The sequence below is a fragment of the Cyrtonyx montezumae genome, unplaced genomic scaffold, assembly GCF_038088225.1.
Source record: "Cyrtonyx montezumae isolate F1298 unplaced genomic scaffold, pur_monq_1.0 scaffold_31, whole genome shotgun sequence".
Classification (NCBI taxonomy): domain Eukaryota; kingdom Metazoa; phylum Chordata; class Aves; order Galliformes; family Odontophoridae; genus Cyrtonyx; species Cyrtonyx montezumae.
Genome location: NW_027072036.1, coordinates 959,427 through 987,407, shown reverse-complemented (window position 1 = coordinate 987,407; position 27,981 = coordinate 959,427). Strand labels below are relative to the sequence as shown.

The following is a 27,981-nucleotide window of genomic DNA, read 5'->3' as shown; positions in this document are numbered from 1 at the left end:
CGCGGGTGGCCTTATTCCGGCGGCCGCCGCCCGCCCTGCCCGCCGCGCCCCCGACCCCACCCCGCTGCCTCCTCCCCGCCCGCCCCCGGGGCTGTGCGGGAGAGACAATAGAGGGGCAGGGCGGGCTCAGCGCAAAACTGCGTGCCCCGGGGATGGATGGCGAGGTGTGCGCGGCCCCGGTGGCCCTGCGCCCGGCGATGGGAATGTAGTGGGCTGTGGGGGGAGCGGGGCTCGGGGGAGGAAGGCGGGGAAGGGGGGCGATGCCCCTTGCTGAGCGCAGCCCGCCTCTGTGCTAACCCTGCAGGATGCGGGAGGCGGCGGGGCTGGGAAGAAAGTAGCGGGGCTGGAGAGCGGGGCATGGCCGTGCTGCCCCCCTGACTGTACCCGGGCGGCTGCTGAGGAGCTGGAGGAAGGAGACGCGCAGCCACGGCGGGGAAATCCGCGGCTCCGGCTGGGAAACCATGGGGAGATGCAACGGGAGATGCACGCTGGTTGGATTCTGCTGCCTGCAGCTGGTAAGGCGAGGGGCCGCGCGCCCAGCAGCATGCCGGGCAGTGCTTTGTGCGGGTGACCTTGCTGTGGATGCTTCAATGCGACCCCCCCCACACCCCCCCTTATTATTATTATTTTTTAATGCTTAGAGAAAGGAAACGTGACCCTCATCCCCTGCTTCCACATAGCGGTCGCTGTAGTTGCAGTAACGAGATGGGTTTAAACAGCTCCCGGCGCTGCCGGTGCCTGGGGACGCAGCATGGGCAGGCGCGAGCTTTGTCTCCCGCTGCGAGCGCTTTGCTCGGAAGGCGGCTTCCAGGGATGCTGCTTGGGGTCCCTGCATCAGTCGCGCTCGTAGTCAAACTTGGAGCCGCAGCGGCACTTTGCAAACTCTGCACCGAGTGGCACCGCTCCTCCGGGAGGCAGAGGGAGAGCAGGGTTTGGTGGAACGGGGCTGTGGGTATCGGCGATCATCGCGTGCCGCACTTCCGCCGCCCACCGATCCATCTTCATCATCATGCTGACAGAGGGCCAGGCGGAGGGAGCGTGTTCCGATCAAACCAGCGGCCAGCGATGTTGCAATTAATTATCCAAGCGCTTCCCCGGTTCGTTAAACCCTGTGGCCAAGCAGTGCCCCTGGACCTGCCTCGCCAGCAGCAGCAGTGACGGACCCTGAGGGAATCGCCGAAATGCTGCCGTGATGTCCCCGTGGCTTTGGACTGTCCGTCTGTGTCGGTGAGGTCTGTGCGCTCTGCTCCCGCTCATTCCGGATAAAAGCGATGGGTGTTTCCTTGTGTGCAGGACTTCCCCGGCTTCCAGTCATTTTTTTTTTTTTCCATTGGTCAACTCAAACCAAGTCTTGTTGGCACCATCCTGCAGGGAAATATCGCAGCGATGTAAAGAGAGATGGTGTGGGTGCGTTTCTTTTCAGGAGAGAAACAAATCGGTGCGAGCTCCGGAGCTGGCAGGACAGCTCCTGCATGTGGCTCCATTCAGCCTTGCGAGGGGCTGGATGGAGAGATCGGTGATCAGGAGATAAAGGGAAATGAAAACTGTGTTTATGCCATCCCCAACTATTCAGGTTGCTTATTGCTGTAGCAGCAGATCATCTCGGAGCAGAGAATTGGCTCCACGGGGCTGGGGCTGTGGGTTTTGCTGCTGCTCTCTGCGATGCTCATCATTGTTGGGGGGATTTCTCTTTATGCCAAGAAGAAAGCCGTTGAGCCAGCTGGATGAGAAGCCAACCTGCTTTGCCCTTCACCACCGGCAGCACACAGGAGCTGTGAGCTGCTCCTCTTGTTCACCCTGAAACCTAATGACAGTGGGCAGAGGTACAGCCCCACTGCCTCTCTGCTCCTGAGGCACTCCAAAGGATTTTGTCTGTTCTTTGTTCCTCTCCTTTTCCTTTAATTGGGGGGGAAAGGAAGGTTGGGTTGGTACCTCCTGCTTGGCTGAGCCTGCTGGAGCTTGCCCGAGTAGTAGTGTGCCATGCCGTGCTGTGCCATGCCACACAATGCCATGCCACACGATCCCATGCCATGCTGCATTTGGTACCACCTCCAGCACAGCGACGGCTGCCGGCATCTTTTGTCCTCGCATGGTTCCCGTTGTGCCTGTGCTCAGGAATGGTGTGAGGCCGATGGGACCGGGGCTGCCCCCACAGCCAGGGATGGGGGGAATGGAGCCCGGGATGAACTCTGAATGAGGGTTTTCAATTACACAATTAAATGCACAATTAGATATAATTACCAGCGCTCAGAAGCCGCGACTGTTCGTAATAGGCATGTAATCTACTGCAGTCACTGTTTATACTGCTCAGCTCCGCTCCCTAATGATTATGGAAAGCTTTCACATTTGCATGGTTGCCATGGAAATTGAGTTTGGGGCTGACAGCAGCATCACGGATGGAGGGCCCAAGCCCCACTGCTCTATGTGTCCCTTCCCCACGGGCCAGGCACAATGGGTGTGCACCCGAGGGATGCTGCAATGGACCCAAGATGCTGCAGGGCAGCGAGTGCTGCTGGGGTGGGGGTGGGGCTGCTTCATGGGCAGCACAAGGAGATCCAGGGGTGTACATGTGTCAGAGGTCCACATGTCTGGGCAGGTGTGTAGACCCCAGGTCACCTTGTCACCAACCTATGGCCATCCCACGTTGGGATTATGGGTAGTGGTGGCATCATGGCACAGTGAGACACCCACGTGCATGAGCATCTTGGGCACTGCACACATGTACCTGCATTATTCATACAAAGAGCCACGTCTGCCATAAAGGTTTATGGGCGTGCATTTCGGAAGGAGCAGTGTTACAGCTCTCAATTAAAACCACTATTAAAGTGCAGAATGTCTGAATGTGCAGGGCGAGCTAACACACATCCATGAGTAGTAACAGGGCTGCTTGAAAATCACTCTACATCATTAACTGCTCTACAACAAAGCTGAGAGTGATAGGAAGCACTCAGAGGGCTGAAAACATGTCTTGGAGGGGTGAGGTGGGGAAGCAGTGCCTGGGATGAACCAGGAGCCATGGGCTTGGAGCAAAGCACGGGGAGAAGATGCACAGTGTGGTCCACAAAGCCAGTGGAAGTGTGAGCAGTGTCCCAAAGAATGAGCTTTATCCAACAGAACTTGGTCTTCTTTCTCAGTGAACCAATACAGAAGTTGTCCCTGGGCTCTGTGCTCCCAGTGTGGTGGCTGTGGCTGGGACATCCCCATGCCACCAGCAGTGACGTGTGGAAGCAGTGCTGTGTGCTGGGGGTTTGGCTGGCAGCGGAGCTCCTGGATCGATAGAGAGCTTGGCCGGGCTCCTGACCTTGGTGTTTGTTTGCAAACTCCCAACTCTGCCTCTGGGTGAGCTCTGGGCAGGGAAATAATCACTACATGAGTTGTAACCCCTCGGGTTGTGTCTAATTGGTGTCATTTGAGTTGGAATACTTTTTTTTTATTTCCAGCAGACACCAGTGTGCCAAAGAGGCTTTCCTACAGACCTCACCCTGCCTGGGTGAGATGTTTTGGGAGTGTGGCATGTTCCAGTGGTGGGGATGGTTGCACTTGGAAGGGGATGGACTGGAGAGTGGCACTGCTTCTTCCCATCATTATCCCCTGTGATGGGGGCATGGTCCCCTCTTGGTTGGGTCTCCTCTCCAAGGATTGCAGCATGGGAAGAAACAAAGGGAGCTGATGGTTGATTAGGAAGAAGGATTTGGGGATTGAATGGTCCAAAACTCATTGCACTGAGATTTGTTGTGAACACAGGATGTGAAAGTTGCTGGGAAAAAACAGAGCCTATGGGATCCTAATGGGAAATGAGAATGGCCAGCAGCCAACTCATGTCCCATCCATGGTCCCTTTAGGGACACTTCCATTCAGCTTCACCAACAGGTGCCAACACAGCAGAGAGCAGTGAGTTATGGGCACTGGGAGGATACTGGGCATGGGCACCAGGATATCAGCATTATCCCAGCTCTGTGCTGATGGTCTGTGGTGGGAAATAGGGCTGGAAAAGGGCTCTGTGATCCCACAGCCATCCGTGGGAGCAGGATCCTGATGGCATTGCCTCCTTTCATGGGCACCCATGGGTGTTGTAGCCATTGCTGTGTACCAGTGTTGCAGGGACCTCCTAATTGAGGTCTTTTCCTCTGCTTGAAAGCGACAGTTCATTTCAATTTTCAAAATATGTATGTAACGGCCTGGAAAAATGGAAAGGAAAAGTTGGCACAGAGCAGCCCGATCATATTTGAACAGGACATTAAGCCCTGAGTGCTTTATTAATAAGATTAATAACCACTCCAGTGTCATTGGCTGGGAAATTTCACACATTTTGGCTTTTTCCTCTGTGTTGGAAGGAGGTTTTGGGAGTGAGAAAATGGCAGGCGCCCATCAGCCTGCACTCAGCCACAGGGTGCAGTAATGCAGTATGGCGATGCAGGACATGTGATGCAGGAACCCTTGAGATTGCACATTTTGCCTTATAATTCATGCTTTAGGTATTTTGTGTCATCATTTCTCTCAATATTTGGCTGTGTCCCAGTGTCTCCTCATCCTCACTGCCCACTCTGTCTCTCATTCAAGAGGACACAGCCACTGTGCCTAGCCAGTTCACTGTCACACATGGGACACTGAGCAATTATGCCTCGATTAGGGGTAATTAGTGCTCTGGGCCAGTCTTCAATCAATATAACTGTGGGCACAGCACTGGTGGCAGAGCTTGGATGGGAGCAGAGGATGCTCTGGAGGATGTTCAGGCAACTGTGAGGGGCACTGGGGTCATGGGTGTGAGGAATCCTCCTGTCTGCTGTCCAGTTCTGTGCTGTAATAGCTCAGATTGATGATGGTCCTCAGCTGTTGCCTGTAAAGGTCATGCTGAGAACCCTTGCCCCATCCCCTGTAATCCCCTGAGGCTGGGCGTGTGTCCTCCCCCTCCTCCTGCATGGAAATAAATAGCTGGGAGTGGGGACAGGATGCAATGGCCCCATGGTGTTGGCCCTGTGGGGCTCAGCCTGTGTCCTTGAAACATGCTCCTGAATGCCCTGATGGGATTTCTTCCCCTTCCACTTCCTCTTTCTCTTCAAATTCCTTCCCTTCCGCTATTCTTTTCCCTTTTTCCCTTTCCACTTTCCCCTTCCTCTTACCATTTCCCCTTTCTTATCTCTCTTCTTCTTCCTTCCTCCTTTCCATTCCCTTATTCTCTAAATCTCACCATGGGTGGAGGTGACAGTGATGGGCACTGGTCAAGGTTCCTACTGTCCCCCCATCCCCAAGCAGTATGTCCCACCCCACTCCATCCCCACTCCCCTTGGGCTCTCATGCCTCCAACCCCAGTTATTTTTAATCTGTGGCCCTGAACAAACCACAGCTCATGGCAGCAAGCTCAGGGCAGACAAAGCCCGTGTAACCCTAACGCTGGGCATGGCCTGTGTCTCCCCACAAGCAATTAGCCATGGTAACCTGCCCCACAATTAGCACTGTCTTAGTGGGACCCAAGGAGGAGGAGCAGGGTGCCACTGGGTGCTGCGGGGACAGCCTCACTGCCCATCAGTGGGAACCCATATGGGGACCCCAGGAGGTGGTGGAGGCATTGGTCACATGGCCATGCCATCTGTGCCCATTGTCCCCTCAAATTACGTACAGAAATCAGTGCCGATGCACCAGAAGGGCTTAGGTCAGAAAGCTCTCTTGGGGTGCACCGTGTGGTTTTGGGGAAAGAAACTGTTTTCATGGGGAAAAGTCCATCCCTCTGTGACCCCTCAGGGTGGGACTGACCACAGAGCAGAGGACGTGCCCATTGATGTCCCCCTGCTGGGTTTGGGATGCTCTGCACGGGTCATGCCAGCCTAACACGGTGGGCATGAAAAGAGGAATCACCACTTAATAAAAGCAATTTTTATGGATGTTTAAGAAGTCTCTAATGAGCTCCCATCCACCACAGCTGCTAATCGCTGTGTTTAATAATGTGCTGGTGGTCACGGCGCGCACGGCGAAGGCGCCTTATTAAATCCTCGCCGTGATGAATGGGGAAGGTGGCAGCGTGCTTAACAGCAATTGTTATTTTGCTAACGTGCAGCAACTGCTGCAAATAAGGCTTCCACTCCCATTAGGGCTGTACATCCGTACCCGTGTCCCTGTTTGTTTCCAGCCAGTGTTCCTGGTGGCACGGGGATGTGGGGTTGGAGCTGCTGGATTTTCAATAAAGGAGGTCACTGTTAGACTCCAAATAAATAACGAGCAGCACTAATGAGGTCCCACCCAGCACGCTGCTCTTAGAGCAGCCCAAAAACCCACTGCAGTTTCTTGGGGAATTCTGGATCTTGTGTTGCTGCTTCCCACTTGTGCTGCTTTTTTGTTCTGCCCAGGAGAAGATCGATGGGGGCACAGCTCCCCGCTGAGCCCATCTGTCTCTGGATGACAATAACTCACCGTTAATACCTGCATATGAAACCCATAACTGCCACCACTCCCCCATGTAAGTGGGTCAAATTAGGGCCTGGAGAAACAAGGGCAAGTGGCAGAGGTGGTGGCACCAAGAAAGTGGGAGGAGATCCTAAGGGTTGGATGTTAGAGGAGGGGTTGTTGGGTGAGCAATGGGGCCTTCACCCCAACAGAAGGAATGCTGGTTTTGATCTAGTTTTTCTGTCAGGGTTTGTCAGGACTCTCAGTGATTCTTTGAGTGATGCTGGATGCACGTGTGTTTTAATGCTAAAAATTGTCTAAAGAATTGAAATGGGATGGAGTGAGACAGAATGCGATGAGATGGATTTGATAAGGCTGGGTTGTAATGGGGTAGGATGAGATAGGATGGAATGGATATGATAAGGTTGGGATGGTATGGGGTAGGGTGGAATGGAACAGAATGGGGTGGGATGGGACAGAATGATGAGATGGGACGGCATGGGATGAGATGAAATGGGATGAAATGAGATGGATATGACGTGGTTGGGATGGATGGGTTAGGATAGGATAGGATGGTATGATATGATATGGTATGGGATTGGATGGGATGGGATGAAATTAGATGGATATGATAAGATTGGGATGGGATGGGATGGGATGGGATGGGATGGGATGGGATGGGATGGGATGGGGTGCAATGAGACAGGACAGGATGGGATGGGATAGAACGAGATAAGATAGGACAGGATGGAATGTCTGTGGCTGCCCTGCCTTGCCCTTACACCAATTTCTGGGGAGTCCTGCGTGTCTTCATCTCCCCAGGGGCACCCCTGTCTGCTCCTTTGGCGGCAGTATTGCTCCTGGGATGATTTCTGCTCCTGCCTCATTAGCACGGCTGTTACCAGGCAGATTCCTCACCCGATCCTCTCAGCTGCCTGCAGGTCGTGGGAGGAGGGACTGCCGGTTTCCATAGCAATACGGTTGGCTTTAATCAGTATTTATTTCCTGGGAGAATTGATTACGAAAGGTGTCACTAAATAAGTCAGTAAATTGGATTTTTTTCCCCTCTCTCTTTTTGCCCCTCTATCACATTTTATTAACAGCATCTTTGAGTCGCTGTTTGAGATCCAGGGGAAATTACCTCTTGCTTCTTGCAGATGTTGGACTAAAGAACTTAACTGGGAGAATTAGCATTGAAATTGCCTGCAGCTTAATCCCTGTCCAAACGGGGCTGCATATGGGGAGCCAGAACCAGCAGCAGGGGCAGAGGTGTCCCTGTCCCATTGTCACCCAACACTATGATGTTGGTTTGGGACCAGGGACGTGGCTCCTCTTGGCATTCCCAGAGTCCCCACTGAATGGAAAAAGCTTCTGTGCACTTCTCCATTTACTAGGATTTTTTTATTAGTAATTTTTTTTGCTTCATTTTAATTAATTCTCAGCTTCTGAGTGTCCATGCTGCTAATGTGCTTTCTGCTGTGAGTCTTCAGCTTAATCACGAGCCGTGGCTCATTGTGTCTAATTGAGGCACTTGATTAATCACAATTTTATTTATCTGAAAGCCTGTTTGTTGGAAGCTGGCATTTGCAGTAAGGCATTTGTTGGTGTTTCAGTGCCCTGATCCTTGAGCATCACAGCTTGGTGCTGGGGCCATGGGTCCAGTGTCACTGCCATGCATCCTTTGGGCATGGAACAGCATCCTTGGTCCCTGTGTGGAGCTGGGGGAGCAGCGTGCTGCCTGGGCTGAGCCAGGGACAGGGGAACTGTTGGACTGGGGGTGGGGTTCATTTTCTGTAAGATGGAATGGATGGGATGAGGTAAATATGATGGGAAGAGGATAGATTGATAGGTGTGATGGGGTGGGATGGGATGGAATTGAATGAATGAAATGGGGTGGAGAGATGAGGTGGAATGAGATGGAATAGATGGAATGGATAGATGAGGTGGGATGGGTGGGATGGATTGGATGGATAGGACGGATGGATTAGGTGGGATGGACAGGTGGGATGGGATGGGACAGGGAAGAATGAGATGGACAGATGAAATGGGATGAATGGAATAGATAGGATGGGTAGATGAAGTGGGATAGACAAGTGGGATGGGGTGGGGTGGGGTGGGGTGGGGTGGGGTGAGGCGGGGTGGGGTGAGGCGGGGTGGGGTAGGATGGGGTGAGATGGAGCAGGGAGGAATGGGATGGATAGATGTCCTCCTCAGTGGGGGGACCTTTTTGAGGCCATTTGTGGGGAACATTAAAGGAGCACATTCTGCACCTTTTATGGGGAGCTTGTCTGCAGGAAGGCATCAATTCAGAGATAGCTTATGATGGGAAAGTATCAGAATGAATCACTTTGCCTTCCTTGTCTTTCTGTCAGAGGTGGTAAAAAAAGCCCAAAGCCTTATCTCAGCCTTATCATTCCGGTTCAGCATTTATGTAACAGTAAAAATAATAGATGTAATATTGTATCTCCAGCCTGTACACTGTATAAATGGTACTGGGATTTGTTCAGAGCCTCCATAGGAGCTGGCTGCCAACATCAGCTGTGCGGAGGGTTCCAGAAGAGTTCCAACAAATTATCATGGGTGGGATGGGGCTGTTTGTAACCCCCAGTGACCTACTGTTTGAGTTGCAGAGAGGATTCCCAATTGGTCCCGTCTTGGCTCACCCTAAGGAGCCATGCTCATTTGGGGACCTGGTTTTGGGATATTTGGCATGAGCTGCTCATCCCATTCCAGGCACCTCCTATTCTCTGCTTCAATTTCTCTTTCCCAGGGGGAGCTTTGGGAACAGTCTGGGGGGTCCCATTGCTGTTGGACAGAGAGGCAGATTTGAGAAGGGACCAGGGGTCCCCGGACTGCTGGATTCATGAGTTGCTTTGGGAAGGGACCAGGGGGTCTTGGGAAATGCTGATCTTGGGTGGATGCACCCATGGGTGCTGGGGTCACATCCTACCCCCACACTGGGCTCCTGGGGCGCAGTGTCTAGACAGCTGGGGCTGCTGCCAAGTTCCCATAGCAACGCAGTGGGATGCAGTGCCTGGCAAAATTAAATAAATAATGGAGCAGGAAAAAAGATTGGCAAAAGACAGCAAAGGCTGGCCAAAGGATATGGGGGCTCAACAGGTGATGGGGAGCCCTGGGGGGAACCCCAGAGCTCTTCCTGTGCCCTTATATCCTCATCCTGTTGGTTTTTCCGAAGGATGCCAAGCTGGCAGTACTGGGATTTCAGGGCAGAAAAGTCCCAGTGAAGGCTTTGCTGGGGTAACAAAGCCTGTGCCTCCATCCTGGGGCCGCATCCTGCCTGCAGGATGGCTCAGCCCTGCCCGTGCATGAGAGCATGGTGCTGGCTCCTTTAATTTATTTTCATCTGTGCCACTGCCTGCAATTTCGTGAAAGATTTTGCAAGTTGGAAGTAGGTCAAGAACTTGTTTCCAAGTCATTAAATGAAATCCCTGGGTTCGCAGCGGTATTTGCACCTCGTTAATAGTCAATTCGCTCACTTGCCATTAATTTAAATAGCAGCCAATTTCCCTAAGAGGAGATGTGCAGCTCCTGGGTGCAGGTACTGGCAGAGCTCAGGGCACCCAGTGCAGGGTGCTGTGCTCCAGGGCAGGATCCAGCCCAGGTGCCTTCCCTACCCCTAAGGGGAGGAAAAGGGTAAACATTCATCTTTCCCTTCCTCCCTCCATCCCTTCCTCCATCCTTTCGTCCCTCCCTCCATCCATCCATCCATCCATCCATCCATCCATCCATCCATCCATCCATCCCTCCGCTTCTCCCTCCTTCCATTCCTTCCTCCCTCCACCCCTCTCCATCCCTCCACCCATCAATCCATTGGTCCCATGTTCCCCATAACCCCCAGCACTACCTGCCTGGAGACACAGTGTCACCACCTTCCCAGGTGGCTCAGACAAGTGTTCCTCAGGACACCCCACAGATCCTGCCCCACATCCCTGACTATTGGGTTTCCCACTGGTCCCCAGGATTTCTTGCAAAACCTCCCAGAAATGCTGCATTTCTGGCTGTGTGAGCTCAGCAGGAGCTGCACTCGCAGCATCTTTGGCCTCAGCAGAAGGGAATCCGTGATGGAAAAAAATCTATTCAACGCAGCTAAATGAAAGTAAATCCCTGGTGAGCCGACGGCATATGGTGTTCAGAAGGAAATAGCCCAGCTGAAGGATAATGGCTCATCGGGGGGCATGGATCCGTGCTCAGCTCCTGCCACGCCGTGGGGCCAGGCAGGGATTTGTGCTGGCGTGCAGCTGCTGTGACACCAAGGAGCAAGCGGGGCCCTATCCTGCTCCACCGTCTGCTGGGTCACTGCCACAGCCCCAAAGCTGGGCTGTGTCAGCTCCTGACCTGCACTGAGTGCCCTGAGGATGTTGGAATCCCCAGTCCTCAGCGCTGGATGGGGGGTATGTGCCTGCTGCAGCACTGCCTTTTGGGGATTTTGCCCTTCTGCTGTCTTTCTCCCTGTGGGCTCTGTGCTGCTGGGACCACCTGGATTCTGTAGGGGTGTGGGATGAGATGTGAGCACCACTCTGCCCCCTGAGCCCTCCCAGAGTGCCCAACTTTGGGTTTTCTCCGAGGGTCTACCACCAGTCCGTGGAGCCCATGGAGTGACGGACTCAGCGACCCTCACTGGTCCCAGGGGCAGGGCTGGAGCCTGGTGCCATGCTGTTGAGACAGATGCCAGCAGCAAGGACCAGAGAGGTCCCTTCACCTGCTGTTGTGCCCAGCTGGTATGGGATACCATACCAGGATGTTGTGACAGGACGTCATACTGGGATGCAGTACTGGGATGCTATAGTGGGATACCATACTAGGATGCCATACGGGGATGCTGTGGCATCCTGCTCCAAATTTAGGGTCTTCTGTATACAAGAAACGCCAAGGAAGGGACCAGGAGGGGATTCAGACAGCCCAAGATAAAGGAAAAGGGAAGCAAGGAATTTTCCCCCTCACCACCACCACAATCACCATTCTGCTGCTGCTGCTTCCCCAGGGAAGTCTCCGGGCTCTGCTGTTCTGACATTTGGAGCCAGGAGGAAACCTGCCCGTTGCACTTCAGAGGGTTTTAACAAAGCCCTGCCGGCAGGTGAAGGGAGCATCTTCTTCCTGATATTTCCCAGAGGGATAAAACAAAGATTGGAAGAGATTCTGTTTGAGAGGAATGCGATGTTTGGGTCCCCCAAGTGCTGTGAGGACAAGTGGCACTGGGATGTCCCCACACCTGCTCTGCCCCATGGGAGAGATTGGGGATTTGTTCAGGTGGGGGTGGACAAAGCCATGGCCTGGAATCTAGGTGGTATTCGTGGGGATCCAAGGAGAGCAGCTGCAATGCTTTTTGGGGATGCAATGCTTTGTGCTCAACCCTTTTGCTGACCCCATGGGGACGCTCAGGAGGGAGAGGGACAGAGGGACTGTCCCCGCCAGCTCCCCTGTGCCTAAGGGGAGGGGGTGAGGAGCCCTCAGCCCCACTGTGTTTTTCCAGCATGATAACTCGCTCCTGTCTCTCTCCACCAGTTAATTATCAAGGCTTTGGGGGCTGTGATAATATATTTATGCATCTGTGTCAGCAAACGTGTCAGCCCCATCTCAGCTGAGGCGTGAGGACAGAGCGTGGGGGGGTCGAGGTCTGCAGCCACCGCACATCCTCTCCTGCATCCCAGAAGGCTCAGCCCCATTTCCCACTGCTCCTTGTGCTGTGGGGCAGAAAACCACCCCATAGCTGCCACCACCACCCCCACAGATCTGCCAGATTTATTCAGTGCTGCTGTGAGTGCAAGGCTGGGAAAGCTGCCCCAAATATTGGCACGGGGCACAGTGAAGCGATGGTGCCATGGCCAATGGGTGACGCGGGCACAGTAGTGATGGGAACCTTCTTTCCACTCAAATTTGGTGTCAGTAGCATTAAAAAACAAACAAACACGTTTTGCTCCAGCTCTGCCTCCTCTCCCCATGTGCTGGTGGAGCACGGCCACTTCCACTCCGCGCTTCCAGTGGAATCACAGTGTTTCAATTAGCAGGGCTCCGGCACACATCCGTGCCCAGCTAATTGCTATGATTTGCTGCAGAGGGAACTTCGGGGCCGATCAATGAACTAGAGAGTGTTTAATTAAGAGGGAGCCCTAAAACTCACTGCATTGATCAGCTGCAGGATCGTCTTCATTAGCAGCAGGCTGCTGCATGGCGGCTCAGCCCCACGCCCCCACAAGCATCACCTATGGTTGTGATGGGTGATGGGGTGCTAATGAGGACAGTTTCTAAGGGGTGCTATTAACACAGGAAATTGGGTCCCGCATTGGGATGGTCTTGGAGGCTCTTTCCTATCCCATGTAGGTATCCAGCAACTAGGGGTCCTGCTCAGCATCTCTATGACCAGCCACCTGATCGATGGATGGCTATAAAACCCTGAGTGCCATGCTCCTCGTATCATTTATTATTTACATCCCACGATTTAAAAGATTTACAGCCCACTTGTAAGTATTTCCAGAGGCTGTTTCCTTAGAGAGTTTAAATAGCACGGGGTGAATTAAGCCTTAATGCAAACAGCCCGGCCCGAGGGGCTGCGCGGGCTCCGTGCTCGCTCTGTGTTGGATGGGATAGAGACAGGAGGGCTTTGCTGTGCTGGTTAAAATCTCCATTAATTTGAGCTTTCACTAAACCAACTCAACGAGTGGTAATGTGAACAATGCTTTATGGATAGGGAAATGGGCCCAACAGACCCAGCAGGAGCCCAAAGCCCTCCTGCCAGCACTCAGCCACAGCCAGGGGTTCCCATGCCCTAAATGAGGGCACTGTACAGAGCTTGGGGCTGAGTCTGACCCAGGGAGTGATGCTCAGTGGGGAAAATGAAGCACGCAGGGGACGGGCTCATGGCTCCGTGCTGCTCTTTCTCCAGCGTAGGGCAGGAGTGCTCCCAGTAACTCCACACTCATGATGTATTTGCCCACCACAGGCCGATGAATCATGCAGACATTTCAGTCTATTGTAACTAATTGTCCATGGGATTTCTCATTAATTACACAATACTCTTTGCCTTTAATGTCCACAGAGCTGCCGTGGTGACTGATTCCCGCGCTGTCCCCTCCTTTGTTCTTTCCCAGATCGCAGCTCTGGAGCGGCAGATCTTTGATTTCCTGGGCTACCAGTGGGCACCTATCCTGGCCAATTTTTTACACATCATGGCTGTCATCCTGGGCATCTTCGGGACCATCCAGTACAGATCCAAATACCTCATCATGGTAGGTACTGCTGGGCCACCGTCACCGTGCAGTGCCAGGTGTCCCAGGTCCCCAGATCCCCACTGTTAAGTTGCTGGGAAATGGGAGATGGGTCAGGCAGCAGGATGCTGCTGGTGCTGGCACAGCACTGTGCACTGATCGACTCGCTCTCTCTGGCAGTATGCGGTGTGGCTGGTGCTGTGGGTCGGCTGGAACGCCTTCATCATCTGCTTCTACCTGGAGGTTGGGCACTTGTCGCAGGTAACCCCCAGGCTTCCACTGCACAGCCAGGCACTGCTGCCTCCTTACCTTCCTCTCACTTTCCTCTTCTTTTCCATCTCATCCCTTCCTTTCTTTCCCCTCCCATGCCTTCTGTCCCACTTCATCCCTCCCCTTCCATCTCTTCTGTTCCATCCTATTCCTTCCATCACAACCTTTCCATTCCCTTCAACCAGTTCCGTCCCTTCCATCCAATCTTTCCCCACCCCATCCCTTCCATCCCATCCCTTCTCTTATGTCCCATTCCTCCTCTTCCATCCTCTTCCCTTCCCCGTATCCCATTCAAAACTTTCAATTCCTTCCACTCAACCCATTGCTTCTATCTTCCTCTATCCCTTCCATCTCTCCCCTTTCATTTTCTCTCCTCCATTCCAACCCTTCCATTCCATCCTTTTCATTCAATTCCATTCCTCCCCATCCCTCACATCCCTTCCATTCCTTCCTTCCCCATCCCAGCCCTTTGCTTTCATCCCATCCCTCCTCATCTCATACCTTCTATTCCATCCCATTCCATCCCTCCCATTCCTTCCATCTCTTTCCTCCCATCCTTGTTCATCCCACTCATTCTGTTCCATCCCATCCCATCCCATCCCATCCCATCCCATCCCATCCCATCCCATCCCATCCCATCCCATCCCATCCCATCCCATCCCATCCCATCCCATCCTTCCAATCCTTCCTTCTCTTCCAGTCCATCCCTTCCCTTTCATCTAATCACTCTGTCTTATTCCTTCTCTTTCATTCTATCCATCCCCATCTCTTCCCTTCACATTCTCCTGCCCTATCCTCCCATTCCAACCCCTCTGACACTGCTCTTTGGGGCAGCACAGACAACCCCTGCATTTCCCCAACTCAGCACCCACCCCATGTCAAGGGACCCTCAATGAGGTGCACATTCCAGCTCTGGACATGTAGGCACACACGGGGCAGACTGACGGATGGCACTGGGGACATCAGTGGGTGGGAAGAGTGATGCAGTGGAGTGGTGGAGGCAGAGTTTCAGGAGCACCGAATTAATTAATGAGGCTGATGAGCTGTGTATTTCAGGGCACTCATTAATCACCCACCAGCAGCACTGTGTGGCTTTATGGATGGTGTAAATTGGGTGACACAGTTTCTGAATGCAGAGAGAAGATGAAACGTAGAAAAGTCTCCATCCCTCTGCTAGCATTGTGCAGTGAGTTCCCACTTTCCTGGGGATCTCTGGGGGGTTTCTGGGGTCTGTGTCTGCCCCAGGGAAAAGGAGTGAGGGAGACCCTGAGCTGCAGGAATACAAAAGGATGAACAGGTCTGGAAACATCAAGGGTTGCTGGAATGCTGCAGGGCACTCTCAGCCCAAACCTGAGATGTTATATTATACCTCTTAGATGAAAAGAGCAAAACTCAATGTCATGATGAAGTGTAGTGGAGACATCCGCATGGAAGTGAACCTGCATCGCTTGACTTTAAGAACTCAAACCCTCAATGAGCCCAAGCACTGTGCTCCTGTTTGCATTAAATTTCAGCCCAGCACTGTGCATGCCCGCTGCTGGGATGTGCAGGCAGTGAATCCTGGGGATGCCATGGACTGTAGAGACGAGTGGTTAATTGGGTAATCATTAACACATCCACCGGTGCTGACCCATCCTTGGTGGGGGAAGTGCAGTGTCAGTGTGGCTTTGCAGCAGGAATGTTGCCCTTGAGCATCCTGGGGATGGGAAAAAACATTTTCTGCCTACCTCTTTATGAGCCTGTGTGGTATCCCTGGATCCAAGATCGATGCCTTTGCTCCCCTCCCACAGGACCGAGACTTCATCATGACCTTCAATACCTCCCTGCACCGCTCGTGGTGGATGGAGAACGGGCCGGGCTGCCTGGTGACGCCGGTGCTCAACTCCCGGCTGGCACTGGAGGACCACCACGTCATCACGGTCAGCGGCTGCCTGCTGGACTACCAGTACATCGAGGTGCTCAGCAGCGCCACACAGATCTTCCTGGCGGTAAGGGACTGCTGGCGTGTCCCATTGTCTTCACATATCTCGATGCACGTGTCACATTGGTGGGTCATGGGTGGCATTGGTTTTGCTTGGGTGCGTTGGGAAGAGACGAGCAAATAGAGCCCTCCCCGTGGTGCTGCTCACTCCCTTAACCGCCTCTCCCTGCCCGTTTTTGTTTTGCAGCTCTTTGGCTTTGTCTACGCCTGCTATGTCAGCAAAGTGTTTCTGGAGGAAGAAGACAGCTGTGAGTGCCTTTGCTATCGGTTGCAGGGCAAACTGCACTGCTGCAAATCCATCCCAGATAACATAGGGCGAGGGTAGCTCTGTGCTAGGGAAGGAGAAGGAATCATGTCTGTCAACGGTTTACGGGCAGGTTCGGCCCGGTTCCGTGACGATTGGTGCGGGGGACCCACGGACCCACGCCCCAGGAAAGGGGAAGGGGGAAAGGGAGAAGGGAAAAGGGAGATGGGCCTAGGAACAAAACAGCGGCAACGATCTGAGGAGGAAAGCTAATTTACTAAATAAGATATCAGAAAGCAAAATAACACAATATAATACAATATAATTGGAATTAAAGCTAATAAATCAAATAAAATGAGCAAGAGAGAGAGTGTCCGATAAACCGAAGGCCTTACGCTAACGCTGAAGGCGGACGGCAGCGAGCACCCACTGCTGAGTCGATCCCAAAGGAAAGAGAGTGTCCCGTGACCGCAGACAGTTTTTATCTTTCCCTCTGAGCGTAAACACGTAAGAACGCAAAGCATCGCAAAGTCCTCTGGGGAATGGAGTTCTTCTTCTCTTCTGAGACAGGTATACCTGGAACTATCGATGATCCACGGAGCTGGAGCATTAACTCTTTAACTCTAAATGCACTACATGATGTTATGATGTGGAATACCAGTACCAAAAATCATAAAACCATGACATTCCACCCCTTATTCCACATCACTACATCATGTTTGATATATATGTATAGAAGAACAATGATTAACATGCATTAAATACACACACAACACATATATGTATATACATGGAATTACCAACTGCACTCCCCCAACATCAAATTCCCTTGTGGTACACATTGAACATCCCCATTCTTCTGCATCACCCACCAAGTGGACCCAGGTCCCTGAGCAAAAACAGTTCCACGGAGAGGTTTACCCTTTCCAGAAGCTGGAAGGACCCAAATTGCTTTTCCCAACATGTTCTTTACATGTACTACAGGGACCTTATCTCCCTCTACAGTAGGTAGAGATCTGGATTGGGCAGGACCATCGCGATTGATGGATCCTCGAGTGTTGACCAGCCAGGTGGCTTCTGCCAAATGCTTCTCCCAGTGCTTAAATGTTCCGCCACCCATTGCTTTCAACGTGGTTTTTAACAACCCATTGTACCTTTCAATTTTACCAGAAGCTGGTGCGTGATAGGGGATATGATAAATCCACTCAATGCCATGATCTTTGGCCCAAGTATTTACAAGAGAATTTTTGAAATGAGTCCCATTATCGGACTCAATTCTCTCTGGAGTGCCATGTCGCCATAGGACTTGTTTCTCGAGCCCTAAGATGGTGTTTCGGGCAGTAGCATGGGGTACTGCATATGTTTCAAGCCACCCAGTGGTTGCTTCCACCATGGTGAGCACATAACGCTTACCACTGCGAGATCGTGGCAAGGTGATATAATCAACCTGCCATGCCTCCCCATATTTATACTTTTGCCATCGCCCTTCCCCCCAAAGAGGTTTCATTCTCTTGGCTTGTTTAATTGTGGCGCATGTATCACAGTCATGGATAACCTGTGCAATAGCATCCATAGTTAAGTCCACCCCTCGGTCTCTAGCCCATTTATATGTTGCATCTCTTCCTTGATGGCCAGAGGTCTCATGGGCCCATCGAGCTAAAAATAATTCACTCTTGTGTTGCCAGTCCAAGTCTGCTTGAGCCACCTTAACTTTGGCAGCTCGATCTACCTGATGGTTATTTTGTTGTTCCTCAGTTGCCCGGCTCTTAGGAACATGAGCATCTACATGGCGCACCTTTACAGCCATATTCTTTATTCGGGCAGCAATGTCTCTCCACAGTTCAGCAGCCCAAATAGGTTTACCCCTCCGTTGCCAACCATTTTGTTCCCATTGCTGTAACCACCCCCATAAAGCATTTGCCACCATCCATGAGTCAGTGTAAAGATAAAGCACTGGCCACCTCTCTCGTTCAGCAATATCTAAGGCCAGCTGGACAGCCTTTACCTCTGCAAATTGACTCGATTCTCCTTTTCCTTCAGTGGCCTCTGCAACTCGTCGTGTGGGGCTCCACACAGCAGATTTCCATCTGCGGTGCTTACCCACAATGCGACAGGATCCATCTGTGAACAGGGCATATCTCTTTTCATTGTCTGGTAGTTCATTATATGGTGGGGCCTCTTTGGCACGTGATACCTCCTCTGCTGGTGTTGTTCCAAACTTTTTACCTTCAGGCCAGTCCATGATCACTTCTAGGATTCCTGGATGACTGAGGTTCCCCATCCGAGCTCGCTGTGTAATCAGCGCAATCCACTTGCTCCAAGTGGCATCAGTAGCATGATGGGTAGAGGGAACCTTTCCCTTGAACATCCAGTTCAGCACTGGCAATCGAGGTGCCAGAAGGAGCTGCGTTTCAGTACCGATTACTTCGGAAGCAGCTCGAACCCCCTCGTACACGGCTAAGATCTCCTTCTCAGTTGGAGTGTAGCGCTCCTCAGACCCCCTGTACGCCCGACTCCAGAATCCAAGGGGTCAGCCTCGGGTCTCTCCAGGAGCTCTTTGCCACAAACTCCAAGTGGGGCCTTCCTTTCCAGCAGCAGTGTAGAGGATGTTCTTTACATCCTGTCCCGTCCGCACTGGCCCCAGGGCCACGGCACGGGCTATCTCCTGCTTAATTTGCTCAAAGGCCTGCTGCTGCTCAGGGCCCCACACAAAATCATTCTTCTTCCGCGTCACCCGATAGAGAGGGCTCACAGTGAGACTGTAGTTTGGAACATGCATTCTCCAAAAGCCCACTACACCCAAAAAAGCTTGGGTCTCTGTCTTACTAGTGGGTGGAGACATGGCAGTGATTTTGTTAATCACATCTGTAGGGATGTGACGACGTCCATCTTGCCACTTTATACCTAGGAACTGAATTTCCTGTGCAGGCCCTTTCACTTTGCTTCGCTTGATAGCAAAGCCAGCTCGCAGAAGGATCTGGATTATTCTCTCTCCTTTCTCAAAAACTTCTCCTGCTGTATTGCCCCACACAATGATATCATCAATGTATTGTAAGTGCTCAGGAGCACCGCCCTGTTCCAATGCAGTTTGGACCAACCCATGGCAAATAGTTGGGCTGTGTTTCCACCCCTGGGGCAAACGGTTCCAGGTGTATTGAACGCCCCTCCAGGTGAAAGCAAACTGTGGCCTGCATTCTGTGGCCAATGGAATTGAGAAGAAGGCATTAGCAATGTCAATGGTGGCATACCACTTGGCTGCTTTTGACTCCAGTTCGTACTGGAGTTGTAGCATGTCTGGTACAGCAGCACTCAGTGGGGGTGTGACTTCATTCAGGCCACGGTAATCTACCGTCAGTCTCCATTCTCCACTGGCTTTACGCACCGGCCATATGGGGCTGTTAAAAGGTGAGTGAGTTTTACTGATCACTCCCTGGCTCTCTAGTTGACGAATCAGGTTATGAATGGGGAGCAAGGAATCCCTGTTGGTGCGGTACTGCCGTCTGTGCACCGTTTTTGTAGCAATCGGTACCTGTTGCTCCTCCACTTGGAGCAACCCCACAACAGACGGTTCTTCTGATAGGCCAGGCAAAGCAGACAGCTGCTTAACGCTGTCTGCGTCCACAGCAGCTATTCCAAAGGCCCATCGATACCCTTTGGGATCCTTAAAATATCCCCTTTTGAGGTAATCAATACCAAGTATACATGGAGCCCCTGGGCCAGTCACAATAGGATGTTTTTGCCAGTCTTTACCAGTGAGGCTTATTTCAGCCTCCAACATGGTTAACTCTTGGGAACCCCCAGTCACCCCAGAAATATAGATTAAGTCTGTCCCTTGGTGACTCGAGGTCATTAGAGTGCACTGTGCACCAGTGTCCACCACTGCCTTATATTTCTGTGGTTCTGATGTGCCAGGCCATCGAATCCACACAGTCCAATACACTCTATTATTCCTTTCCCCCCCCTGGCTGGGGGCAGGGCCCCTCTATTTGTTACCTCTGTTATTTTTACGGCTACTGCCGTGTCCGGCAGTCACTGGAGCAGTCACCTTCTTGGAGAAGTTCACTCTGATGGTTGATCTGTTTCGTAACTCTTTTACCCGTGCCTGAAGTGCAGATGTGGGTTTTTTATGCCACTTCTTCATATCTTCCCCCTGGTCACGTAGGTAGCGCCACAAGGCAATACGTGACATAGTCTTACTCTTGTCACTTCCTCGAGCAGGAGAACGTCCTCTTTTGATAGCTGAGACGTTACTGTTTTGGGAATCCTGGTTCCCATCAAATCTATCAGTTTCGTCAGAATCAAGCACAGTAGTCAGTTCGTCCATTATATCTTCTTGATTGCTCTCTAGTCTGTCCAGTCTTTCAGTTACCTTTACCAAGGCTGAAACATAAGCTCGTAGAGGGGTTAAATGTAACTCAATGTCTTGAAGTTTGTTAATTAGGTCATTTATAAGGGGTCTTCTTTGTCTTCTGCCATACATTGCTGCTAATGTACTGGCATACCTGTCTGGTGCAGTCCTCGTGAATATACGCCACATAACTGGTGTACATCTGATTCTCTCAGGGTCATGGTCTTGGTTTGGTTCATCATGAATGAATGCAGGGTCATGTAACATTTCCACCACAGCATATTCTCTCAAATAATGTATGCCCTTTTCCATATCAGACCATTTCTTTTTCTCAGGCAACAGATCATCTCTGAAGGGATATTTTTCTTTCACGGCTATCAGCATCCGCTTCCAGAGAGTGAAGGGTCTGTTGTGGCATGTACTAATGCCTCTATCAATGGCAGAGTCCCTGGCAATGCTACCCAATTGGCGAGCTTCGTTACCATCTAGCCACACACTGTTGGCCCCACTGTCCCAACAGCGTAGTAACCAGGTGACAATAGGTTCACTTGCGTGGCGTGTAAAGTCTTTTCTCAGACTTCGAATTTCATTCATTTTCAGAGGTCGAGTAACATCAGTAACAATTTTCTCTTTCATCTCCATCTCCTACTCTATCAGGGCTCATTGCCCTTCTAGGCGTTGGTGACCGTGATCTTGTTGGGTGACTCAGCCCTCCTACTGGAAAATCTAGAGTTCTGAACCACTCCTCTGGACCTCCTTTCTCCTCTTCTCTTGCAGTGTCTGATTCCTCTACTTTCTCTTCTTCTCTTTCAGAGTCTGCTTCTTCTACTCTCAGCTCCTCCTCTTTCTTCTCTTCTAAGGGAGTTGAGACTTTTTTCATTTTCCGTCCTCTTACAGGGGCAACTGACATCGATTCTGGTGTCACCTGTGGTTGATCATATTGTTTAGTATTAATGATCATTCTCTCTAGCTCGGCTCGAAGTTCATCTCGCTGAGCTATGAGGGAATTCAGTTCACCTTGGAGCTTGTCTTGTTGAGCCCGAACATGGGTCAGTTCATTTTCGTAATGGAATAATGTACCTTGGCAGGAAAGATACTCAGCTTTGAGGTGTTTTTGGTCAGATTGGAGGGTGTCTAATTCAGATTGGAGGACATCTCGCTGGGACCGAAAAGCATCCATATTGGATTGGAAAGCATCTCGTTGAAAACGGAGGTTGTCTCGCTCGGTCTGGAGGGTGTCCATGTTGGATTGAAGAGCTTGTTGTTGAGACTGGAGGGCATCTCTCTCAGATTGGAGGGTGTCTCTCTCAGTCTGGAGGGTGTCTCTCTCAGATTGGAGGGCGTCTCTCTCAGATTGGAGGGCGTCTCTCTCAGTCTGGAGGGCGTCTCTCTCAGATTGGAGGGTGTCTCTCTCAGTCTGGAGGGCGACTCTCTCAGATTGGAGGGCATCTCTCTCAGTCTGGAGGGCATCTCTCTCGGATTGGAAGGCGTCTCTCTCGGATTGGAGGGCGTCTTGTTGAGACTGGAGGGTGTCTCTCTCGGATTGGAGGGCGTCTCTCTCGGATTGGAGAACTCCTTGTTGAGACTGGAGGGCATCTTTCTCAGTCTGGAGGGCATTTTTCTCGGTCTGGAGGGCGTCTCTCTCAATCTGGAGCGCGTCTCTCTCGGCCTGGAGGTCATCTCTCTCGGCCTGGAGGACTTCTTGTTGAGACTGGAGGGTGTCTTTCTCGGTCTGGAGGGCGTCTAGATTGGACTGGAGAGTCTGATTGTCAGTTAAAAGACTCTCTTTCTGGATCAGGAAACTGTCCCTTTCGGCTCGGAGACTCTCTCGCTCTGTTTCAAAAACTCTATGCCTCTCTGGGATAGTATTGAATAAGGCCCGGTAAGCATAAGCCAGACCCCAAATAATTTGGGCCTCCTCAGATCTGTTTGAGCCGCAACATCCCTGTCTCAAATGTCTGCTTAAGTTCTCAGGATCTTGCAGGTGTTCAGGAGAAAAGTTCCATGACACCGGTGATGCCCATTTCTCTAAAGTCTCTCCTAAGTCCCTCCAAACTCCCTGCCAGTCAGTATTCTCTGGCTCTGGGGAGGGTTTTCTCAAAATATTATAAATACAAATACTGAGTAAAAGTACATTCAGGGAGACTGATACCACAGTCATAACAAGCATTGGATGGGCTTTCAGAAAACGCATAATGAATTCAAAGGAGAGGCCAGGAGTCTGTTTAAAAATCACAAGTTCCATAGAGTTAGCAACTTCATCTGGAGTTACTCCCTCTGGAACTGAATGCCACATCATATACAAAAGCCAGGTAGGTATTTCCATCAGTGTTTTTAGTTTATCATACAGAGACCAAGCTCCATGGATCAGACTGGCAAACTTAATTAAGTCCCAGTACGTTCTGAGCATTACAAGGGAAAAACCAATGAAATGCAGTCCCTTTAAGACCAGTTTAAAAAGAGAAAGCATTTTTTTTTTTTCTTTTCTAAAACTAGCTGGCAGTACCCAAAAAGTTTACAAATGTCCCAGGACAACTGGCAGTACGCCCAGACTTCAAGGTCGTGTTTTGCCGTACAGCACCTGCAGTACAGATAAGCCTGCTAACGAGAGACAGAGATTCACTCTAAAAGTATGTCTCTGCCCGGCTAAGGCAGCTGGTTTTGCCCCACGTTGGGCGCCAAAAATGTCAACGGTTTACGGGCAGGTTCGGCCCGGTTCCGTGACGATTGGTGCGGGGGACCCACGGACCCACGCCCCAGGAAAGGGGAAGGGGGAAAGGGAGAAGGGAAAAGGGAGATGGGCCTAGGAACAAAACAGCGGCAACGATCTGAGGAGGAAAGCTAATTTACTAAATAAGATATCAGAAAGCAAAATAACACAATATAATACAATATAATTGGAATTAAAGCTAATAAATCAAATAAAATGAGCAAGAGAGAGAGTGTCCGATAAACCGAAGGCCTTACGCTAACGCTGAAGGCGGACGGCAGCGAGCACCCACTGCTGAGTCGATCCCAAAGGAAAGAGAGTGTCCCGTGACCGCAGACAGTTTTTATCTTTCCCTCTGAGCGTAAACACGTAAGAACGCAAAGCATCGCAAAGTCCTCTGGGGAATGGAGTTCTTCTTCTCTTCTGAGACAGGTATACCTGGAACTATCGATGATCCACGGAGCTGGAGCATTAACTCTTTAACTCTAAATGCACTACATGATGTTATGATGTGGAATACCAGTACCAAAAATCATAAAACCATGACAATGTCTTTGGGATTTGGCCCCATTTTTCCCTCCTCAGGGAGGCAGCTGTACTGTATCAGGATGTGATGTGCCACTGCATGCCATCAGCACCCCCCAGCTCTATAGCACACTCCATGGTTGCTGCAGGGTGGCAACAGTCACAGCCTTGTAGTGCAGAATGGGACCAGTGTTACCCAGTGGTTTTCTCACCATCGGATGGAGCCTCCCCCCATCCATGATGCTCTCTGAGCAGGGGCAGAAGGGAAAAATAAAGTGAAGATGCAGGCTAATTTTTCTGTAATCTACACTGTGCTTTTTGCTCTGACAATAATCACTACACCCACCCATACAGAAGCTCTAAGTACCCCGACAACAATTAAACAGGCAGTTATGGCTGCAGCCATCCAGCCACATTAAATGCTCATCTGCCATTAATTAATTCATGCCAGCTGGCAGCCCGAGCAGCCGAGCAGAGGTAGTGAAGTGCTTCAGCTTCCAGCATGGCAAAAGCACTGAGAAGCACTCAGCATCCCCCTTGTCTTAGTAAGAATGCATCTGGGTTGACAGTGGATGCGTGGTCCCGTGGTGGATCTCAGCACAGTACTGGGGACAGCCCAGGGGAGCTGTGGGATCCCAGACCAGGCTTAATATCCCTAGGACTGCTTTCAGAATCCCTGGGACCACTCTCAGTATCCTTAAGTCCGATTTTAGCACCTCTAGGTCCAATTTTAGCATGCCTGGGACCACTCCCAGCATCCCTAGGTCTGGTTTCAGCATCCCTGGGACCATGCTCAGCATCCCTAAAACCAGTCTCATCATCCCTGGGATTAGATTGACACCCCTAGGAATGGTCTCAGCATCCTCAGGGTGTGTTCTCCCCACCGCTGCCTCTGTATCCACTGTAGCGGAAAGGAAAAATCTCCGTGTGAAATTGGACGCTGCCTGTTGTAATAACTTGCTTATGGAGACGGGGATCTGGTGAGGGGCTTATCTGCCCGTGCTGTCTTTGAAGCATGTTTGCATTCCAGGCGGTTGTGCGACACTCAAACAAATTCAGGCATTCAATACACTTTTAATATTAATGCTGCTGTAGCCAAGATTCAAATGCATCTTTTTAATGGAATATCTTATTAGATTTGGAAATGGATGGATGCCGTCAAAATGGAGAGCTGGCTGAATATTAAGTCAGCTTCACAGGGGAGGGGGGCAGCCCCTCGTGCCCTCCCAGCTCACCCCACTGCTCTCCTGTCTCCCCAGTTGACTTCATCGGTGGGTTTGACTCCTATGGTTACCAGGCGCCGCAGAAGACGTCGCACCTACAGCTACAGCCACTGTACACGTGAGTGCACCTGGGGACGCTGTGGGAGCCCCATAGAGACACTGAACCCAAAGGATTTGGGGCTGTGAGGCTGCTTGGCCTCAGTGGAGAGGAGTTTTTGGGTGGCTCTGTCACACTGAGCCGTGGCTGATAAGTGCCAGTGGCTCCTTTCTTCTCCCTGCCCATTAAGCTTAACTAGATAAATGCTCAAACGAGATAAGGCTGCAAAATCTAAAGGGATTAGCCTCATTTGGGTTTTGCTGGTTGCCAACAATTAATTATATTTTAAGATTTGTATGCAAATTCAAGGGCACGCCATGCAATTATATATGCAAAGAGGGGATTGTGAGGAAACAAATGCATCCAGAATAATACCAGCACCCACCACACTGGGAGTCAGCATGGCTCCTGTTCCGCTGCAGCCCATCATCTGGGGACATGGTGTCCCCTGCGTGGTCCCTGTGGTGGTGGTGACCGCTCAGATTTGCTTTTGTGGGGCAAATAGAGCTCAGTAGGGTTACCACTGCAGTGGTTGGGGAGGGAGAAATTGGGGAGAAGGGGTTAATTTGAAGACGAATCCATCCTGCCCACAGCCTGTGAAATTGAAGCTTCTCTGGCAGTTCCCAATTAGCTGTAATTGGATTAAGCCGGGCGTGTGGGAGGGCTTCCACCCAGAGGAAGAAGGAGGATGTGCATGTCTCACACCGCAGCCCACCCAGCATGGCATTGTCTTCCCGTGTCCCCACATTCCTGTATTTCCACTGTGGGTTCTGGGGTGGGCACTGAGCCCTCAGTGCCCCACAAGCAGCTGGGGACAGAGGCAGCCTCAGTGAGGGACCTCATGCCACTGTGGAGGGACACAGCCCAGTCTGTCCCCTGCTGCTATGTCATATTTTGAGTGGTGAAATGAGGGTGATGGGCCCCCCAGCAGGCGCATGCATGTCCCCACGTATGGGTGCTTGTGGTCCTGATTCCTTGTCTTCTTGCTCCGCACCAAGCAGAGGGGACAGATGGGAACACACAGGATCCAGCCCTGATTTCAGTTCTCCCTTTAACTCCTCAGGTCTGGGTAACTCCATGCCCTGAATCCACCCTGGCTGGCGTGGGACAGGACCCCTCAGAGCCCCCTGCCCCCAACTCAGTGCCACTGCCACGTCTGTGGGACGGGGACAGCACCAAGCCACCTCCCTCTGTTCTACTCTCGTACCCCAAAAATGAAGCTGAGTTGGGCATGGTCACGTCCAAGGGCTCCATCATCCGGTTGGCTCCCAGCATAAGGCTTCCATGGCCAGGACATCTCCAGTTCAACTACGAAAGACCCAAGGAAACCCTCAGTGCTGTGCTCGAGCCCCCAGATGGGCCAGCACAGTGGGGATGCAGCAAAGACGTGGGGACACAGCAGGACATGGGGACATGGTGGGGATGTGGGCTCGGTCGCTGGACGCTTTTCTTCTGTTTCTTGGACCTGGTTTTTAATTTGAGCAGCGTGTCCTCTTCCAGAAGGGATTTGGGAAAAACCCAGCCTATTTGGAGCAGCTCGGGCCTGTGGGGCTGTTGCAGCTTGGTGGGATTGACACACCCGTGGCATCATTGTCCAATGGAGAACATCCTAAAGCACCAGACTTGGAGTCAGGATGGCACAAAGCAGGGGGTTTGTTCCTAAAAAGTTCCCATTGTCTTACCAGGGGACTGGAGCTGTGCTGCTCATCATCCTCACGCCCCAGGACCAGCACCCCACAGGCTCCCCGCATTTTGGGGTTCCATCCCCACTATCAGAACTCTTGAATTTGGCAATACTGACGCTGCTCTCGACACAGCCCTTTCAGGCTGTTTTAATGAATATAATGAATGTTTTAGGTTGTTTTTTTAATTTAATTTTATTTTAATTTGAAGTGCCTGAGTACTTTTGTTGAGCATCACCCCCAACTCCTCACGCTTTCCTCTTCCTCCTCCCGAGGCCGCATTGTGCCTTCAGAGAAGGCTGGCAGTGCCCACAGCCTCCCTTGGGCAGTTGGGCTTTTGGGGGTAAATCTGTCCTCTCTGGTACTGCCCCAAATGGGGTCATTCATTTTGGCAGCAAAAAAAAAAAAAAGGTGAGAGATGAGCTGGGAGACAGGGGAATGCTTTTGGTGGAAGGTGTGAGCTCCTGGGGTGCGGTTCCAAGCGATCTCCATTCAGAGTGAAGAGTTGGGAATACGAAGTGTTGGAAAAAGCTGCAAACAAGTTCAAGAAGACACTGATGTACTCCAGTTTCATTCTCCTTTTTTCCCAGCCTGTGGCATGGAGGTGAGTTGGGGTCAGTCCCAGACCCTACATGGTTTGTCTCCGAACGTCCCTGTTCCCTGCACACCTTTGGCGATGAATGGGGGCTGCTCCTCCAGGATGGGCTCTTTCAGCACCCCAGAGCAGATTTTCCCCTCCCACAAAGCAGCTGCCAAGTGCCAAAGGATGGGGCCCAGAAGGGAAATGCTGCCCAATCCCACATCCTTGGGTGGGCTACATTCCCCCTTCCATCAGCATCAACTCACCCCAGCCTGAGCAGGAGCTTTGCAGGCAATAATTCCAAGCCCTTTTCCCCTCATCTCTAAGAAATAAAGTGGTTTCCAGGCAGCAGAGCCCACATCCAGCATCAACCCCGTCCACCTGCCCCCAGAACCACACCCTAGCACTGGTGACCGACCCTGTGGGACAGCAGAGGGCATGGTCCCACTGTCACTGGTGCTCCGTGATCTTTTTTCTGTTGGCTTGTTTTTTTATAAGACTGTCTTTGTAATGTGAACCAAGGATTTCTTTTCTATTCTGTAATTATAAAAGTGGAAGGAGTTTTCACCCAATGCCTGCTCTGGTTTTGTGTATTTCCATTCTTTGTGTGGTTAAATCAATTAAAAATTTGTGGTTTTTCACTTTTTTTTTTTCTCCCTTTAAGAAAAAGCTTCCAGCTCGCTCCTGAGCTCACCATCTTTTTCGTGCCTCATACCTCAG

At 51.4% G+C, this 27,981-nt stretch overlaps 1 protein-coding gene across 1 annotated transcript; it reads left to right on the top strand.

The window, feature by feature from the left end:
* Positions 1-110: 110 nt before the first annotated feature.
* On the top strand, positions 111-27,831 carry NKAIN1 (sodium/potassium transporting ATPase interacting 1). Its single transcript, XM_065744588.1, has 8 exons — positions 111-164; positions 305-515; positions 13,485-13,622; positions 13,782-13,862; positions 15,662-15,859; positions 16,040-16,100; positions 24,939-25,020; positions 26,063-27,831. Exons 2-8 carry the CDS (start codon positions 462-464, stop codon positions 26,070-26,072), a joined length of 624 nt encoding a protein of 207 aa, XP_065600660.1. The 5' UTR covers positions 111-164; positions 305-461; the 3' UTR covers positions 26,073-27,831.
* The last annotated feature ends 150 nt before the right edge of the window (positions 27,832-27,981 follow it).

Excerpts from the sequence above, each read along its gene's own strand:
- NKAIN1 (XM_065744588.1), top strand. The coding sequence starts at position 462 with ATGGGGAGATGCAACGGGAGATGCACGCTGGTTGGATTCTGCTGCCTG. Across the intron at positions 13,863-15,661 it reads AGGTTGGGCACTTGTCGCAG|GACCGAGACTTCATCATGAC; the intron begins GTAACCCCCAGG and ends CCCCTCCCACAG. Across the intron at positions 16,101-24,938 it reads TCTGGAGGAAGAAGACAGCT|TTGACTTCATCGGTGGGTTT; the intron begins GTGAGTGCCTTT and ends CTGTCTCCCCAG.